General features: G+C 41.2%; 1 protein-coding gene across 2 annotated transcripts in view; it reads right to left on the reverse strand.

The window, feature by feature from the left end:
- tsc1b (TSC complex subunit 1b) overlaps window positions 1-18,790 on the reverse strand; it is a 36,896-nt gene extending 18,106 nt beyond the window's left edge. The window contains exons 1-12 of one of the 2 annotated variants that reach the window (XM_050053079.1): window positions 18,496-18,790; window positions 9,857-10,071; window positions 9,579-9,682; window positions 8,048-8,200; window positions 6,723-6,867; window positions 6,296-6,450; window positions 6,144-6,217; window positions 5,877-6,055; window positions 4,745-4,863; window positions 1,851-2,016; window positions 1,606-1,727; window positions 823-916 (exon numbers count right to left, since the gene is read on the reverse strand). In XM_050053079.1, the coding sequence (XP_049909036.1) occupies window positions 823-916; window positions 1,606-1,727; window positions 1,851-2,016; window positions 4,745-4,863; window positions 5,877-6,055; window positions 6,144-6,217; window positions 6,296-6,450; window positions 6,723-6,867; window positions 8,048-8,200; window positions 9,579-9,682; window positions 9,857-9,965 (1,420 nt within the window). In that variant the 5' untranslated portion in view covers window positions 9,966-10,071; window positions 18,496-18,790. Of the gene's footprint in view, window positions 1-822; window positions 917-1,605; window positions 1,728-1,850; window positions 2,017-4,744; window positions 4,864-5,876; window positions 6,056-6,143; window positions 6,218-6,295; window positions 6,451-6,722; window positions 6,868-8,047; window positions 8,201-9,578; window positions 9,683-9,856; window positions 10,072-18,487 lie in introns of both variants that reach the window. The other variant, XM_050053081.1, reaches the window with a different exon arrangement.
- Window positions 18,791-20,289: the final 1,499 nt, after the last annotated feature.

Here is a 20,289-nt window from a genome sequence, read left to right on the forward strand (position 1 = left end):
CTAGTAAGATCCTTAACGTTTAACCAGAAACAGCGCTAAAATCACTATGGTCAAACCCACCAGACTGCATTTAAATAAACAGTCATTTTATCTTGTAAAGAACCAGCACATTTTTATATCTAACTCAACGAATCAAGGGTTTATTTCAACCAAAGTATAGTTGGTTTTTGTTGGAACAGTGAAAAGACCAACCAAGGGAGCTTTTGGTAGTTTAATTTGTTTGCGTTGACTCTTTATGAATTGTGTTTTACAGTGATAAAATGACTCTTTATTTCAATGGAGTCTGGTTCCATCTTACTCTTTGAAAAAAGGTCTATCTCTGTAGGGATCCTTTCCATAATGTTGACACTGATAATAACAATCTGAGCATGTCAGTGGCAAAATTAAGCACTTTTAGTGGGTGTAAATTGACCGTGCACAAATGCCCATTAACGTCACCGCTGCTCTAACTCAATACTGGACCAGTTTCAAAAACTGTTCTCACTGTCACTTCCACACAAAAACATGAAAACGCAAGAACTAGGTTGAAAAACACCAAAGTTACCCTTTAAGGCATATATTATTGCATTTTTTAACCACGGCTGTGAGCTAATTGACAGCTCATGATGTTCTCTCTCCACTAGCGTCTGCTCAGGTCAACCATATTTTGGCTCATGTCTAATTAGCTTCTGGCCTGACTGCCCTCAGGTCTGTTTCAGATTGAAAATTAACTGTGATTTTCCACAGGTTAATTTCTAATCAGACTGAAAATTGAGGACCTGTGACGACCTTTACTTTGAAATTAAAGATGGTAAATCAGTGATGAGGCTCGTTATGACTAACCTCTGTTCGGGGCTCCTTCTGCACTCTTGTCTGTATCTTTCACTGGCTCCTGTCTCACCAGCGCAGGCTTACTGCTCTCTGCTTGTCGACGATCCTGGAAAGTCACACAGTTGTAAGAATTTTTTTATATCATGATTCATTTTGGATAACAAATCAGAGGTTCGCTCCAGCTCTTTCAGTTTCTGAGAACATTTACACCTTCTTCACATTGTAATATGGGATTACAGACATGCAGCACAGGCTGACGAGAGACACTTATTCTCTGCCTAGTTCTACATTTATACACCAGAATAAAAGCCCAAAAAAATCAGACTGCTGCTGGAAACCAATAATATGAGTATGATAATTTCAACTCTTTTCTCCTGTTGCTTCACTTCTGAGTGCAAAATCACAGACTTAAAGACTTGAATCAGTTTCCCTCTAGCTGTCAAGGAAACGAGTTTTCAACATGATAAAAGTTTAGATAATGTGAACTGGCTGGCATATTTGTCATATTTCTTTGGATAAGTGACATAGGAGGAACAGAATCCTAAACAATTAAGCTATTGTGGAATTCAGAAAAACAGCATACTGCTGATGAATAATCACAATCCACCCACTGGCCTTTTGCAATTCTGTTATGCTGTAAAAAATAATTGGAAGAAGAGTGTTTGGGGATTTTTGTCTTTTAAGGAAAGTAGAAATGAAATCTACAAAAGGACAAGTGACCATCAGCTGAGTGAACTGATTAATGAAGCTGTAAATGAGACGACATGATTTTAAAATGGAGGGGAGAGAGCGTACCTTTCTTGGTGGACTGGACTGGACTGTGTTGGCTGGTAAGGAGATTATGGGGAAGTCATCTGATAGCGTGGGAGGCGGGGAGGAGGTGGCTGGAGTGCTGGAGGCAGGCGTTCCTTTTCCTCCTGCTCGGGTCAAAACAATCAGCAGTCAGCAGAAAAGGAAATTCCAGATTCCTGTTAAAACTTAAATAACACCATAGTGCACAGTGAGTTAAAATCTATTGTAATCATGAAAGTGTGGTTGACCTGATGTGCAGTGGAAGCGGCTGGGAAGGTGTGAGGCACTGTGGGAGAGCTCTAAATTGGGCGACATGCCCCTGGAGGAAGGGGGCGTGGCCATGCCACACAATGAGGAGGGGCTCCACAGAGGGTCCTTCCCCCCACAGGAAGAGTTGAGTTCACAGGTGGAGTTCTGCAAAAAAAGACACCAAAGAGAAAGCACTGAAACATAGATAAAAAGCCACTGGGAAATACTCTCTTCTTTTTTCCTCTTTTATCTTTCTCGCAGGAGGTTAGATTATTGTCTGTATAAGTAATATGGAATTCTAGCCAGTCAAAATCTGCCTACCAGCACCTCTAAAGCTGACTAATGGCCCACTGTAAAACCGCAGCTTGTTGTTTCTACACTTTGGATTACACACGGATTAATCAGGGGTGACGTGCTGCCGGAGATATTCACAGTCTGCGAAATCTGGCTGAAATAAATACACATTTTTAAAGAGCTTGAAGATCCAACCATCTCTTAAGTGTACATCATGCAAGAGAGAAAAACAAACGGAACTGTAAGAGTTGTTATATTGACATTTAAGGTGGGGTGATTGTCCACGTTGTTCAACTTGAGCATTGAGTAAAAGTGCATGAAAACATTCCACCTTAAATGTTGCTAGCAGCAGCCAGTTGTAGCCTTTGAGCAGCACAGTGAATTAAATTATGTTTCTCTATCTATAGCTGCTAACTGTGAACTAGCAAAGGTGAAGAGGTCAGGAAAACGTGCTTTAACATTACAGTTATAGTTGACTAACATATTTAAACTTACCACCGTGGAAGCAGTGGTTTCACAACCTTTGAAATGAGCCACAACTTCACACCAAAACCACACCAGGAAGCAGCCAAGTACAGCTTGTTGCAATTGTTACTCTTCTATGCAGCCTGGGAGACATGTTTATGCGTTCAGGCAGGAGGAAATTCTTTGTATCATAGGTCAACATGTCACAGGAGTCGCAGGACTCTGTTGTTTACTGATTGGCTGCGGGTATTCTCTAGCCTAAGTCTGCCGCTAGTTCTGCCGCACTTTGCCACAGAATCAAATAGTCGCAGCTCAGAATGGCTGCTGCAGCTTTCCTTAGATAATGCATGGCATGGCCACAGACCACACTTCGCTGCTGCTTGGTGTGTACGCATGCACACGTCATAGGTGCGCTCTGGTACTTGATCAACTAGCACTGCAGCCCTGAGATTAATAAAATGAAGTATAACATTAATTAGCGAGGCGAGCTATTTCCACCTGTTTCCAGTCTTTATGCTGAGATAAGACGACCATGGGCTGTGGGCTATAATTTCATATTACACAGACACATTTCCCAAAATGTCAAACTGTTCTATTAATTCTGACTTGCTGCTGTGCATAACAAATCTAGAGTCTATATGGTACATCTGGTTATGCACACGTGGTTCTCAGCTTGTGAAATATGTGTGGACTCATATCTTACAGGTCAGTTCACCCAAATTACCAAAAGCACATATTTCGTCACTCACAGTGGTGTCTGTCTGCTCAAGCAAACAGTTCTGCTTTTATGTGTCAACGTCTTGAGATAATTGCTGCTGAAACCTTTATTCTAATACATGGGAGGAAAACAGCATTTTGTTGGTGCTGCCCAAAACTACAACTACTACTACATCTATACAAAGCACAAATGAAATTTGGAAATCTTGCAATTTAAAGACACAATCCCTGATTGTTGTATTAACCCAGAATCCACAAATTATGTCCTTCACTGGTGATGTTTTAATACTCAAACACATTTCAGACAAGTTTCAAAACATTTACACAAAGCTGTCAGGAATTTACGGTATCTAAGATTGTTACTCGGACTTCCCATATTTTTTACAAGCAGGTTGGTGAGATTGGCAAACTCACCTGAGACCAAAAAACCCTCTGCTAACACGCAAAAAAACTGTACAGTTTTTATGAAATAAAACATAGCCCTTTACACAGCAAATGCCACATACTTGTGTGGCTGTTGTTCAGGCATCTACTAACTAAACCAATCATGAGACGAGGTGTCAAGAGCTGGGTGGCTCACTCAGCATCTCAGCTAAACTATTTTTTGGGGGGGGGGGGAAGTCTGATGTTAGCCGCAGTCTGTCACTCAAGTGAAGGCCAGGAAATTGCTGCATTGTTACCATTGTTGCTGTAATTATTATATCTTGGATAATATTGTCTGTTAATTACAACATCTCTAAATGTATCTGGACTGGCTCAAGATCCTCGGTACTTTTACCTTGTTTCATTATTATTTTACGAAGCAGTGAAAGTGGAGCAGGTGTAGGTACAGCATCTTGGTTAAAGGACATGTCACCAGCACAACACAGTTCACTCACACTCCCTTGAATAAAATACTAATAACACGTCAACAACACAAACTCAAGCCAACTGAAAATGTTTATCCTAAAATGGCGGGTCACCCATGTTTTCCAAACATTTCGTCTGTCTGGGTCGGAGGGAGTGTAACGCAGAGACAAATCCTCAGACAGACCCCAGGGGGCAGAAAAACACCCGGACCCCTCCCTCGTGTGGCTGGCCCAATAATAGAAGGGGAGAGACGGCATCTCCATAGCAACCAGCCCTTGGGAGTGTCTATAGAGAGGTGGCAGGACAAGGACGGGAGGGGGCACGTGTTGTAATTCCTGAAGCTTGACCCGACTGTCTGCCAGCCTGCTGACTTTGATGACTCAAAAACTGTCTGTCCATTCGCGTCTTCAGAAAACAGGTGATTCATGGAGTGTAAACATGACCGCGTGTACAAGAGCTAGCAACAAACAGAAGCTGCTCTGGAACAACTCTCTGCTCAGCTACTCACCAGTCTTGTGCCCTAAACCAGGATTCTGACAGCGTTTGACCGTATTATGGATGATCTTACCTGCCGTCTGGAGGTCTGTGGGCTGCGGTAGGAGGTCTGTGTCCCTGAGAAGGGGGGCAAGGACAGAGGTGGGGGTAGCGGCTGCCGTGGAGTTGAGAATGGGGTCGAAGAAGAGCTTCCTGTTGTCAAGAAGATAAATAGTCTGATCAATCTTCAAATGGATACACCTAACAACCTGTGGCCTTTCTCAACTCTTTGGGCCACCACAGTTTGGGGTTTGTCCTTTAAACCAGTTAGAAAACACAATGTTTAATATGAAACACATGAGGGTCTCACTGATTAAAGGCATAATTGTCTGGGGCTGTAGACCGCACATAAAGATGGATGACATGCCTTCATCCACCTGTATAAAAATGAAGCCAAAATATCCTGGATATGGGTGCTGCCAACTTGCAATGTTGATGTTATTTGCAGCCAAAGTCTGCGCAGTCGTGATCAGGAAGTGAAGCCGCGGTATCGGGTTCCTACCCATACACCAGCCTGACTCAATGCGAGCACACGGATTGGCACACAAAGCTGTCAATCATGATGTCACACCCCCTTTTCATAGCATCAAATTACTAATTAAAACCGAACATATTAGAGAAATGAACACTTATACATATATCAGTGTGACAAGAACTACTTAAAAATATTAGAAACTATCTTTGGGAAAGAAACTTTCATTTTTTAGTTTAGCTCATGTCCCATACGCTAACATGGATGGGGTTGGGTTTATGGCCTATACCGCAGCCAGCCACCAGGGGGCAATCAAGATGTTTTGGCTTCATTTTTGAGGAGCTGTTTTGTCAACGCAATTATGGATCCCACTGCTTTTTTTTGGCAAGTCCTGTGACTAGCTAGTACCCGTCACATCAACATGTCTAGGTTGGAGGCAGTTGAGGTTAGGGCTTGTGCTAGCCAATCACTTGAGCTCCAAATAACTGTTATTTTCATTATTGACTCATTTGTAGATTGCGGTTTCTTTGAGATACAAAGTGAAATCAAAGCAGATTCTTTCTGACAAAGCAATGAAAGAAGCAAAACATTTTTAGTTGTTATAGTGTACTGTTTGGCTGTAAAATAAGAGTTTGTGACCTATCTGCCATGTTGGAGACATATTAAGCATCACTTGTATGAAGTGTTTTCTGACCGTAGCTGCTGTGGAGGTCTGTGTAGGGGCTGGAAGTGCAGTCTTGTGGTCGCAGGTGGACTTGGGGGTAAAAGTTCTCAGGCATGGTGGCGTAGCCCTCCTCACAGGAGGCCTCCTTGGGGTCTAGAGACACTTTGGCACATTCGATGACGATATCGTGGATTTCATACTTTTTCCACCTGCAGCAAAGCAAAGCAACATTACTCACAGAAAAGATGATTAAACACAAAATCGTTCCTTTGCCAGGCAGAGCAGTATGACACTTACCTGGTGGGGTCAAGCTCATGGTCCTTGGTTCCTGTCACCAGTTCTGGGTGAATACGAACGTGTTCAAGCATCGGCTGAACACAAAATCTATATTAGTACAAAAACTTTTATGCTGAGCAACAAAGCAGAGCGACACGGGAAAATAATCTCACCTTCACTACTTCTTCAAAAGTCTCCATGTTTTCCTTCATGCTGTAATGGGAGCGCAGGTACGACACAAAGTTGCAAGGGTACATGCCGTAGAGTCGGTGGAAGAGTGAGTAGACGCTGGCGTGCAGGTGGATTAGATAAACCTCTGAAACGTGTCCTGAACGTGTAAGAAACATCAAAGGGGGAAAAAATGGACAAGCTTGAACTCCAGACTAACAAATTCTTCGTAAACAGCAAGATATTTGGCAAACAAAGTGAGAGTTTACAATTTTGGCATTTTTGCACTACTGCTGCTGCTGCACTAGAAGTTAATATGGGAGTAGCTGACACGTCAAGGACTAGCTGGGGCTGACCCATTGAAAACAATCTAAAAGAATCCCCTTTACATGTGTATATATATGTTTTTGAGACATGTCAGGCAGCGCCTACCGGGATTCTTTAGGTTCCAAGATGCCAGGCGGCCGAAGATGTCAAAATACTCCCACAGGTGTTGTTTCCCAGCTTGAGGGATCATGGGTAGCAGGGTGATCAGCACCAGCACTCCAGTTATCAGCACCACTACGTCCGTGTCCGTCTGCCGGGGAATTGAGTTAAGTATTAGAGTAGATGATAAAGTCAGATATTAAAAGAACCTTTAACTGATGATCTGGTGAAGACAGTCTCTCTCAGTTGAGGTTTCTAAATGTCATTATGAGGCAAAACACTTCACCAACCCAGTTCTTTATCCGTTAACTGGTGTTTAACCCATGTATAAGTAGGAACTTTCATAGGAACTGCTGCAACAATTAGCTCAAGTCACATCAGTGTTATTTATATAGCCTAATATCAGGGATCACAAGTTGGTTTCCAGAGGCTTTACTGTACAATCTGTACAGCACACAACAACCTCTATTATTAGACCCTCGATTCAGATAGGGATCAAGGTGAGGTTTCTTAAGTACAGGTTTAACCACAGCAGTCTTCAGGCAAGTGGGGACAATGCCAGTTATATCTGATATATTTACACAGCACTTTGTGAGGCATTTAATAGGCTGCTCCGGCAGCAAACAAAGCAGGCTTGTAATTTAAGACACACTAATATCATGTGCCGTGAGAAGTAAACAACTTCCAGTTTAAATTTACACCATTTGCGTTTCATTCTCCTGCAGGCCTGTTAAGAGCATATATTTTATCACTAAACCAGGATGCAGACCTCTTTGACCATCGTGTTTTGGTAAAAAGAGGTGCAGCTGAATCCAAAATGTGTGGCAATTCATTTATAACTTGTCAAGACATTTCAGTCTGGACCAGAACGGTGGACCATCATCACATTCCCAGTGCCCTGTGGCTGGCATGGCTAAAAACCTAATCTGATTGAGAGTTTAATCAACAAATGTTTGCACAGCACCACTGTAAACCTCACCTCTCTCCAGTCTGAGCAAACAAACATGCGGTGTTTCTCTAAGGAGCATTCACTGACAAAGCTAATCAAGAATACAGCATGTCAAATCTGGACCACATTAATCGTTTCAGTTCAACAGCACACTTTCAGTACTGGCTAGGATTAAATCTTTAGTCTGTAAAAGCTACCTCTACAGTAGTTTGATGCTGAACCACAACCTTGAAAAGATGTAATTAAAAAAATTGTCTTTGAGGAAGAGTCTGACTAAATATTACAGCTGGATGAAACTTCTCTAATCCTCATCCATCCATCCACCTCTCAGTACCCTGACACAGAGATTTCTTTGTTCACTGAGTCCTAACTGGGGTGTTACCTTCAGGCATTTGAGCAGCGACAGCAGCAGAGGGTATCGAGCGATCTTGTGGATCCAGGACGGCTGCTTGCGGATTACATGGCCGAGCAGGGTGAGGGTGGGCAGCCGGCAGGCCTGTTTGGTCATACACTCATTCATCTTGTCCAGAAGGTGCTGTGAGGGAGGGAGGGAAGGAGGGAATGACGGACAGCAGGGTTAGCTCTGTATTTAACACAAGATTGTCTTATTATTCATTAAAGGGTAAAGAAAGCTTTCTCAAGAACTGTGCTTTTTCCATATCCATATATAGATATAAACACTCTGTATTGTGCAAAGTAACAGCAACAAATCACCGCTGTGATTCTGCTCTGACCTCTCTCGCAAAGTTCAGACTCCAAGATGGTGTAAGTGTTTTGATTAGATGCAAATAAAATCACAGAGGACTGCAGAAATAATGATGATGACCTCGAAGCCTTACACCACGGCAAATCCACATCTTCGTTTGCTATGGCAATATGCAAATACAAACAACAACAGCAATATGGAGGCAGTGAAAGTGTTCCACAAGAGAGGAACGGTTTGCAGACATTAATGAGACTGAGAGTGAACGGTACAAATACGTCTTTTGAATAAACTCTGTGAACCTATTGTCAGATTATTATTCCAAGTGTCTGACAACATTATGTAAAGGATCCCTACAGAGACAGACCTTTCAGTTAAAGAGTAAAATCCTTTTTATTTAACCAGAAACAGCCCCGAGATTGCAATCACCAAACCCACCAAACTCCATTTAAATAAACTGTATTTTTAGCGTGTATAAATCCAACATAGTTTCACATCTAACTGGGTGAATTAAAGGTTTATTTCAACCAAGCCACAGTTGGTAATTGTTGGAAGAGTGAAAGGACAAACCAAAACAGTTTTTGTGAGTTTAATTTTGTTTCTGTCGACTTTGATTGAAGCATGTTTTACAGTGTTAAAAGTACTACTTATTTAAATGGAGTCTGGTTGGATTGACAACAGCGATTCCAGGGGTGTTTCTGGTAAAACAAAAAGGGTCTTATTATTCACCAAAAATATATATCTCTGTAGGGATCCTTTCCATAGGGCTTTCAGACACATATTAGTCTGAACCTGACAGTGGCAAAACAAGGACGACGTAAAGTGACGGTGCACAAATGCCCTGAGTGGTTACACTGCAACCAGATTTTGCAGCTGCTGGTTATAGTAGTCTTGCTCAATACTGAAACAGTGTCAAAATGTGTTCTTCCCATTAGTCACTTAGGCACAAAATCATAGTCAAATAGGGTCCAAGTTGAAAAATACAGAAGTCACCCTTTAAGCTTCATTTTACGCCTGTCCCTCTAAAACTGAGGAAATTCAAAGCATGAATTAATAGTCAAAGTACACGGGGTGAGGAAAGCAGAAAAGCAAGTGGAGTAGATCCTCTAATCCCAGCGATTCAATTGGAATGAATTGATTTCACCACAAGTTTTTGCCATTTTAAATCTCCTCGTGAGCAGGCATAAGCTTGTGTCGGGGCATTTCTCACCTTATCGTGTGGCTCTCTGACTGAGGAGAGGATATGCATGGCCTGGGCAGAGTTTGTTTCCAAAAAGTAGTCCACTAGCCCATTCAGCAGCATGGACCCTCGCTCTTCAAGGAAAACACACAATGAATTAGTTCATTTTTGAAAGGAGTAGAGGTCATACTACAATCAGTAAATTCCACCAACAGTGGAACTATGTTAAAGAAAGCAGTCCATTAAAACAGATGGTAAAAAGGACAGTAATGCAGCTATGAACACATAAATAAGCCGAACTGCCCTACCACTGCTGAGCTGCTCGTTGATGAGGCCTCTGATCTCTTCTAGCTGGTGGAGGTCGGAGGTCTCAAGAAGTGGGAGGAGGTCCCCCACGTTGGGCTGCTCCCTGGCCATGGTGGTGGCAGTGCTGGAGGTGGAGGTAGCGTCTCTCTCACGGTGTCCGTCCCTGCCTGCCTGGAGGACTCCTGGGGCCACCCACCAATACAGTCTCCAGGCACCTCTGTAGCGAACCAAGACCAATTCATAAACATTTCCCAGAATTAGTTAGAGCTGTGATGTTGGATTAGCGGTCACATGACAATACCAACTCTGTGCTGGGCAGCAGCCAATAGGCATTTCCTCAAAAAGGAAGTTTTCTATAATGAGTTAACTGGATATAAAAATGGCTTTAAATAATAATATGATCAACATCCTTCCAGAGTGATGTGGCTTCAGTTCCCATGAGGTCACTCCATTAGAGACCTATGTGTAATATCCCTATTATGAGCAGATTGTGGTTGTAACACACATTTGAACACAATGTCTACCATAGACTAGAAGACTTTCTTGAAAAGACTTTAAAATACTATAAAAGACTGAAGTCTAACACCCTCTCACATTGAAAGATGATGAGAGTTTTGGGGATCTTGTTGAGTTTGTATTTGCAAGACGACAATTAGATTTTATTTCAGATTATTTCCCATCCTGCTTCTGTTGGAAAATATTACACCAAACTCTTTTTTAGAAAGATGACAATTTCTTACATGTCCGCAAAAACAGACACCTCTAGAAACACGAGATAAAAGGCGTCATATGTCGACAGTATTCTTGTCAAGTCAGTATCAATATATTCGATAAAGATGAACTGTACAAACTTAACATTTTGTATTTTGTTGCCTCAACTTGGAGTCCAACTCCATGTTTATCGTAAACCTGGTTTGCTCCTTCTTGTTCGGCACTGGAGAGCAGGCAGCTATTGTTACGTCATTGAACTTCAGTATTGGTATGGGCCAAGACTAAAAACATAGGATAATATTAAACATTTTTAGGTCACCAATTAACCTAACCTGCATGTCTTTGGACTGTGGGAGGAAGCCGGAGTACCCGGAGAAAACCCACCCTGACACAGGGAGAACATGCAAACTCCGCACACAACCCCCCACCATGGGTTTGAACCAGGAACCATCTTGCTGTGAGGCGACAATGCTAATTTGCACAATTGTCCAGGGTCCATTGACCTGTCCAGGGTGTACCCCTCCTCTCACTCGATGTTAGCTGGGATAGGCTGCAGGCCCCCCGCAACCCCTAACAGGGTAAGACGAAGTTTTAGCACCACCTTACACCGAATGATCTAGATCAGTGGAGCACGCAACAACTGAGTTAAAACTCTTTTGATTTTATTCCAACTTCAGAAATTTGTCCACTATGAAATTGCTTGAAAAGTCATTTGGCGTATTAAATACCACTGACAACAATAACTGAAAACTGTGTGTTGGTAATAATGGGTTAACTGGCACAAGTATCAAAGATTACTAGCAAGTTGCAGCTGTGCACTGACATCACTAGCTTGCTAGCTGAAATGACAAACCTCACTTAAAAGCTTAATCATTTAAAGTAAGCCCAGTATTAAACAGCAGCCAAAAAAAATTAGTGGCTACTTAGTGAACATAGTGGAGCATTTAGCAGCTAAAGAGCCAGATGTTTCCCTCAGGGGTTGTGTGTGTGCAGAGCCGAGCACTGAGAGACAGTTAATGTGCGACTTTCACGTACCAGGTGGACACAAACAGGACTCCAAATGAATGCTAATGTCACTCTGTGTCTGCTGGATGTGTAAATAAGCAACTGTTAGTCCTATTACATAAGGTGATAATTTGTCAGCGCTGTGTTTACAGCTTGTTGCACTCTCCCTAAGTGGCCAAAAAATCATTTTAAGCAGGTTTAAGGATTTATTGGTGAAACTGGACTGATTAAAGGTTCCCTGAGGTATTTTAAACCTCTACCTCATACCGCATTTGCAAACTATGTGCACACAGGTGACACATCAATCATTCCTGTTGATGGTTTCACACTACTCCACTGATCTGATATGCAGCAATGTGCCAATTAAATTTAATGAGAACAGGCCATTTTTCACAGGAGACATTTTAACTTGTCATAACAGGAAAAGCACAGGTTTTACTGATAACACTCACAATGGCTCTTCTCAAGTGGCACTGTAAGTCAAGACAGCGAGACAATGAGCCGACATGCACAATACCAGGACCCTGAAACTGAGGCAGCTAAATGGAATTCAGCCATCATTCATTTTATAATTGACATCATGTGATTCTCCTACTATGACATGACAAAATGTGCGAAGTAAATAAACATATTGTGTTACTGAAATGAGACGATAAATCTCAGGAACGTACAAACTCAGGATGCATAATATCAGCACATCATCTGTATCGGCCAATATCAGCTTTAAAATGAACTATTAGAATTGGCCATCATGCTTTTTCTTAATTTGCACAATGAATGAATATTACATACATGGAAAATTACTGTATTTCATGTCCTTATCTGCTGATGGAGCATCACAATTAGGGCATTCATGCATAATATGATATTAATTCCACTACAGAGGAGACTTGATGATAACTAAAATTAGTTGGGGAGAAGTAGATTTATTGATAAAGGTTATCGGTCAAATGAGGTTTTACATATCGGCGTATCGGATATTGGCAAAAAAAAAAAAACAATATTGTGCATTCCAAGCCTTGTCCGGGTATTTCATGACCGTGGGAACCCAAATGAAGTTGTGCCATCTTGCGACCCCTTGTCATGCGTAACAAATTTAGCTCTGACGTGGCCTCTCCAACCAAAAGAGTGATTTTTTTTCTACTTATATTCTTTTATTTTGAAAATTATCCAGTAACTCATGAGCGAAAGCACTGATCATAAACTAGGATTACTGCCCTGCGATTGTATGCCTCCATACACCAATCAAGTTTCTCTTACTGTTTACATCCTTGTCTGTAAAAACATGGATGCTTCATACACAGAGGATCTATACAATCAGTACAGTGTCAAGATGGACACCAAAGATTAGTGTGTCACCAATTCAGTATCTGACCAAATGTTTCCCCTCCTGCTCCTGTTAAATGACACTGAATAATAGCCAGAAAAAATGTTTTATGCAGAATTCTATGACATCACGATGAAGTTAACCTTTGACCTTTTGGATATAACGTCATCACTTTATCATTCTATCCTATTGGAGATTGTGGTGTTAAGTTCTGTCATAATTAGCACAAGAATTCTTGTGTTATGGCTCCAAAACATGTATTGTTTGGTCACGGTGACCTTGACCTTTTATCATCAAAGTCTAATCAGTTTATTCTTCAGTCCAAGGGGACGTTTGTGCCAAATTTAAAGACCCCCAAGGTGTTCTTGAGATATCACAGTCACAAGAATGAGACAGACAAGGTCACAGTAACCTTGACCTTTGACCTATTGGATGTAAAATTGTCACTTTGTCATTCTATCCTATTAGAGATTTGTGTGAAGGTTTCTCATAATTAGCGCAAAAATTTTTGAGTTATGGCCAAAAACATGTACTGTTCGGTCACAGTGACCTTGATCTTTGACCACCAAATTCTAATCAGTTTATTCTCGGGTCCAAGTGGACGTTTGTGCCAAAGTTGAAGAAATTCCCTTAAGGTATTCTTGAGATATCACGTTTACAAAAATGAAGCAGACAAGGTCACCGAACCCTTGACATTTGACCTATGATCACCAAAAACGTATTAGTTCATCTTTGAGTCCAAGTAGACATTTGTGCCACATTTAAAGAAATCCAGAACCCCAGGTTGGGAACGCTGGTTCTACATCGCCACGTAACAAGTGAATCACACCACACTTAACTAGCTGGGAAAACAGCTGAATCTAAACACACAGAATTTTATCACTGATTTTCCTTAACAATTCTAGTATTCAGCACATGAGCTGAGAATATCATAACTGAACCATGCACAGCCTTACAAACAAAATAAACTGAAACTACAACACTTATACAATACAGAACTCAAGAAAATTTCAGAGAATGCATTAAACAAACAGACAAGGCAGAAAACTTCCAAGATGTAACTAAAACAGTGTGACAGATACAAATATATGACCTGCATCTTATGTGACCCCATCAAAGATAAGTTCAATTCTCTCTACTTACTACAAATTCTCTGAGTTTAATTCAAGAGCTATATTTGCCATTTATTGTCCCCTGACAGAAATGTGCTTTAGAGACACCACCTGGCCTAATGTGTGCACCATTTCAGGTTATTAGTCTGTTTATGTTGTCTATGATACAGTTTGTCTCGACGCTCAGTCGGTCATTCAAAGTAAAGGAGGCCAGGGGAGCCTTGCAAATCTCCATCTGAAAAACAGGAATAAATAATCCTGATAGGCAGGTCATTATCGTCAGGGTGTCTGCACCCAGCAGCTTATTCCCTAACAGGAGTAATGAATCAGCACCAGACATCTCATCAGCTCTCAAGATCTCCTTTCAACACTCAGGCCAAAACACTCAACACGCTAGAGGATGAGTCCCACCAACTATTACATTAGCGCAGAATATTGAATCTTTCAACGCAGTCGCCTGCTATTGAAACCAAGACAACACAGACTAATTTGGAGAGATGAGAGGAAATTAATCAATAACCAGCTTATTTGTTTTACTTCAACAGAAGTTATATGTCAGATAAAAACACTGCCCTCTGGAACATGATGACATTAATATTCTCGAGACTCCATCGTTCATAACAAATCAAAACAAGACGTTAAATGCTCAAATACACTCCTGTTTGTTGATTCACAGGAGAGGTCACAGCACAACTGCCTCCCTGTTACCAATTAACTGCTCAGTCATGGGGTTTGGGAGTCGGGATATGGAAAGTGGACTCAAACATGGCTGTTTTTCACCCTCCAAGCGAGCGTCTTGCAGGGACAGGTCAGTGGCACAAACACGCACCACCCTCAGTGTGATCCTTGACAGCTTGGGAACGCTCAGGAGGACACAAAGAGCCTTTATTCAGCCTGAGCACCTCCATGTACAAACTGGAAATTACATTTGGCTGTGTGCAAGCTGTTACCAACAGCCTCCTTTTCTCACAGGTGAATATTTGAAAGCAGTGTCATAAAAGACACAAACAGCCTGCTCGGTCCATTTGCGGGGATGATTTTCATCAACCTAACCGCTCTGTTCAGTAAGCTACTAGCAGATTTTCCTTTATCTCCTTGCTGCAGGGGATGAAAGAAAATGGGAATATTGTCGTGGTTCACTGGAGTAAACCAGGTTTAGGGCATCAACCAACAATTGTTTTAATTACAGATTCATCTGTTAATTACTCCTTTGAATTAGCAATTAACTTTTCAGTCTTTAAAATGTCAGAAAATAGAGCAAAATGCTAGACACAAGTTTCCAGAGGCAAAGGTGATATCTTTAGATGTCTTGTTCTGTCCGAGCAGCAGTCCAGAACCCAAAGATACTGGCATCATATTCAAAGTAGTTAATCTATTCACATTTGTGAAGCTGGATCCAGAGAATGTTAGGCTTCTTTGCTAACAGTTAATTGATTATTAAAACTACTTTTCTGTCAGTCCACCAATCTGTTAACTGACAAATGATTTCCGTAATGATAAGGTTACGAGTTTGCACGTGTATTTAGGCTTTTAAGTAACATGATGGTAATTCAATTAGCCAAATTAATTAATCAAAATTAATACACCCAAAAACTCATGGATGATTATGTGCAAGGTTCCTACGGTCATGAAATTCCTGGAAAATGTATGTATGAAAAACTGTTTTCAAGGCCTGGAGAGGGTTTTAAATTGACAGAATATTCTGGAAAAGTTTTGAAAATACATTTTTTGTGGTTGCTGTTTAAAATATGTTCCAAAAAAATCCCAAAACTTGTTCCTTGTATTACTTATTTGAAATATATGGCTGCACTGCGTTTTTGCCCACGCTGCACCCCCTTTTGGGGGAAAGAAATATGCTGTTGGGGTGCTGTCTAGCTCAGTGGGTAGTGTGCACCCCATGTAGGCTGAGACCTTAGCAGCGGTTTTCTGTCACTCTCCAACTGTTCTATAATAAAGACAAAAAGCTCTAAAAATAATCTTTAAAAAAAGAATTGCGCTTTCACGTTAGGAGAGAAACAGGAAAATGCTGAGGAGCGATCGTGTAGCATATTAACCAAGGCTTTGTGAAGTACCTGCATGTGCCAGTCTGGTCTATTGGCATATGAAGCTAGTTGGTTAACGAGTGAGTTAAGTTAGCAAGCACTAGCAGTTTGCTTATTTGCAAATGCCTGGGAATCTTTTTACAATCCTATCTATTTACACTACTTTAAAAAGTCATGGATATGGGGTAAAATATTATGGAAAAGTTTTAATACAGCACATTACTGCATTCTACTGAGAGGTGTTGCTAATATTTAGTCTACCCTTATTAATAGAAATATGCTGAACAAGATAAAAGGACGACAGGACTACTACATTAGACTGCATTAGTTTTAGCTAGGTGAACCTAATAAACTGGCAACTCAGTGTATTTATAAAGCATCGAACAGAGGGAGAGAAACAACCTGAAAAGATTAAATCCACATTCTTAACTTCCCTTGGATTACATTGGATTTAATTATCAATCCCATATACAATGCTTTAACTGACATTAACATCTGCATATGGCGATTTTGTTTTGTTGGGGTTACATTTGTTTAAAATTGTAAATTATTATTTTACCTGTGAGGTTGTATTCATTTACTTTCCATTGTACGATATTTCATTATATGTACGGTACTCATATTTGTATGAGGTCAATATATTGTGCTGTTAATTGCCTGGGGGTTACTTAGAGGAATGTTTGGTTCGTTGTTAATAATGTGTCTGAATAATTCCACGAGGGATCGGTCATGTAAACAGCCAGACACAAGAATAAAACTACTAATTTGTTCATATGTTATAGCTGCACGCCTGATGAAAAACTGCAGCATAATGTGCAAAAGAATTAATATTACAGAATGTCTCCTCTGACACTTATCAAATTATCTATAAAAATCAGTTGATATTTATCTCATCAGGCTGACACGACAATGGGAAGTCAAACTACAAGATTAAAATAGAAGATTTGTTTTTTAAAATCCCACAAAAACTAGAATTTCTATCATTATAGGGTGGGGGTCATCGTTCGCATTTCTGAGTACCAAACAAACAGGCTGTATGAGGACATTTCAGCTCTGGGAGCTTGTGGTTAACCGCATTTATCTGAAACTACTCTATATTCCCAGGAAATCCCACAGACCCTCGCTCACCCCAACCCATCCAAGTTTACCAACCGTAGGACCCTTAATTTAGATCAGCAGATATCCATTTTTTTTAGACTAGTCTTATTTTGGCAAAGGTCTTGTAAAACGGCTTCTGTGTTTGGACATGTAATGTTTGTGCAGTGAGATGCTTCCCATATTTTGCTAAATTAAATAAGGTTTTGCGGAATAACATGTTTATATTCATCAAGAAAGAAGTATTGTTCTTTACATCAGCACTATACTCACTATACGCCACTGTGGCTTTCAAAATCTACCAGTTTTTTGGCCAGGAGTGAAGCCACCTGCATATTTACCTGCGTTTGGCTGGTGCTAATTTCCAACCCTGTTACAAGCCCCCAAAACATGCAGTATTTCCCAACTTTTAATCCTTCCAGTACAGAGAACACTTTGGAGCTGGCTTTGGGAAATTAATGCACAGAAAATAAATATAGCTTAATACATAAAATATGACACATAAATAGCACATTTTGGACACATTATATTTTGGTTGCAGGGAAATTCAACTCGTGACCTCAGCACTTCTCAAATCCTGTCTGCAGCCCTGCCACTGCCAGGTCGAGGAGGTCAAATTGTGAAACTAGTGAACCATTCTGTCTCCATGGTGACAGGATGACGACTGCACGAACACATGCTAACAACAGGATATTACTGATTGACGTGATAATAGGGGAGAAAACTGGTGTGACTGCAGCCCAGAGATAAAAGCAAGGCAGCCTGGTGCAGAAAGCTGCAAGAGGTGTTACACTGTGCTACATGATGAAGCATCAAATAAGCACATAAATAAAACACAAAGCTAATGGTGATAATGTGTAACAGTGACATGCATAACGAGAGCAGTGCAGAGCCAGGACAGAGCCCGGACAGGCTGAGGTCTGAGACTGCTGTATGAGGGACTGACCACTGGCTGCTGCCTGTCGTAAACAACTCGCAGAGAACAATGGGCAGGGTTGGGTTTACTTTATCCGATTATACAAATACACAAGCATCTTTCCTCTGGTGAACCGATAGCCTCTTCAAACCCGGCGGAAAACGCACATATAAGCACGACTAAACGCCCAAAGCACCAACGTCTACTAAATCCATCACCGGGTCTTTCCAAAAACAAGTCGGTCCCAACGCCGAGAGCTAACGTTAGCTGGGAGCAGCGACCCACACTCGGTCGGGGACTCATCTCGCCTGTCAGCCGGCTTCAATCGGCGGAGAAGAAAGCCTAAACTCTTATGTGGAGCAACACAAGTCATATGCGTTGAGATTCGCTGTAAGAAAAACACAAAACACATATAAAAATCGGACCTGTTTACCTGTTAGAGTAGCTGCACTCCACAGGGCGCCGCCATCTTGAACACCTCACAGCCCATCCCACCGCAGTCAGCCTCCGCTGTCGGGCTGCATGCAAACTAATCCCACAAGTTAGCGCCTCGCGAGTCTCTGCCGCAACTTTTACAACTCATTCACGCGAGTTAAATCAAAAATAACCGTGTCGAGTTACGTTAAATAACTCAGAAGTGGTGTTTTCATCTACAGCCCGACAAGTTCCTCGCTCAGTTGCAAAGCTAAGATTGTTTTTCCCAGCTCCTCATTGGTGGAAGGATGAAATGTGTGTAATGCGGTTTCGCGTGACCCACATGTGAAAAGCGCACGCGCAAATTAGATTTTTTTTTTTTTTAAAGCAGGTAGTGGAGTGATCGATATGGAGGCTCATTAACGCCCCAAAAACAAACAGGTTAGAAAATATTAAAGGGCAAAAATAATCAGATGCTAATGCAAAATTATTAATTACTCAAAGTTTTCAACTTTAAAGTCAGAATAATTAGAAAGTAAGGATGGGCGATATAGACAAAATTCATACCTAGGTATTTTCAGGCTGAATGGCGATACATGATATACATATTTAAGTATTTTCTACTATATGGGCTACATGTTCAGTTGCAAACATTTCAGATATAAAAACAGACTGTGATCAAAATAAAATGCAAAGACAGGGACTTTTTCCCTGTTGGAAAATAAGCAGCTGCACAACATGTAGCCTAAATAATTAATTATAGAAAATAAATAGCAGGGCTGTACGTTAACTTTTTGCACACAACACTGGAGCTACAGAGGTTTAAAGGTTTGCAGCACAGGACACAAAATATAACATGAGTATATAAGTATCAAGTAGACCGAAATTTGGTGTAGTTTGAAACAAAAATCTTTGTGGGGGGAGGTTACGTTGTTTCCATGGCCTTTCAAATGAATCTAGTGCTGGAAAATGATTTGAATATCTTTATTTATTTTGGCAATTAATCTTATTTAAGTACATAGCTTTAAAAGGGAGGCCGAGAGATGCTTTGCAAGGGTTATATATGTCTTGTATATGAAACGTCTGTGCTGTTGCTGCATTGTTGCCACAACACATCTATCACCTGCATCCAGGCACTGTCTCAATGTCACACAACAGACTACAACTACCAAGAAGAGCAATGCTGCGCTATGATCCACGTCACTCACAAACTGGCAAACAAACGCTCACCTGGCCAACCCAGTCTCACTCCGAAGTCGTCGAAATCCAGCACTAAGGCAATGACTTGTGGCGTCAGACACCGGCAACAAAGCTGTCTTTATACATACAGGCGCCATTAAACTATAATGGTGACCGGCAGTGTCAGGGGAATATGTGGGGGAGCAAGAACAACAGTTGCGGCGGCGAAAGTCCAATTTTGGTGGGCGGGAGGGGTGGTGGATGGGTCCAATAAACACCAACTTATACCTGGGAGAGTGGTGCTCACGTCCCATGAGATTATAAAGGCAAACCCTGTTCTTTTGTCCTAAACCTAACCACATGCTTTTGTTATTGAAGGGAAAAAAAGAACATTTGAGGTGTTGTACTGACATAGTGTGTTTATTTTTAAAGAGTGTGTGTAAAAGGTAAATTTCCTGTGAAAACTGAAGTGTATCTTGAAAGAAGACAATACATGTAACAGGCAGAGGTTGACACGGCATTCCACAACGTCAACAACCAATGCACCCAGGGTACCTTGCACGTCATATCTGGAGGTGAAAAGTCCATGACCAAATGTTGATATTTGACAAGGCTGGAGTGAGAATGTGTTGAC

The sequence above is a fragment of the Epinephelus moara genome, chromosome 9 (genome assembly GCF_006386435.1).
Source record: "Epinephelus moara isolate mb chromosome 9, YSFRI_EMoa_1.0, whole genome shotgun sequence".
NCBI lineage: Eukaryota > Metazoa > Chordata > Actinopteri > Perciformes > Serranidae > Epinephelus > Epinephelus moara.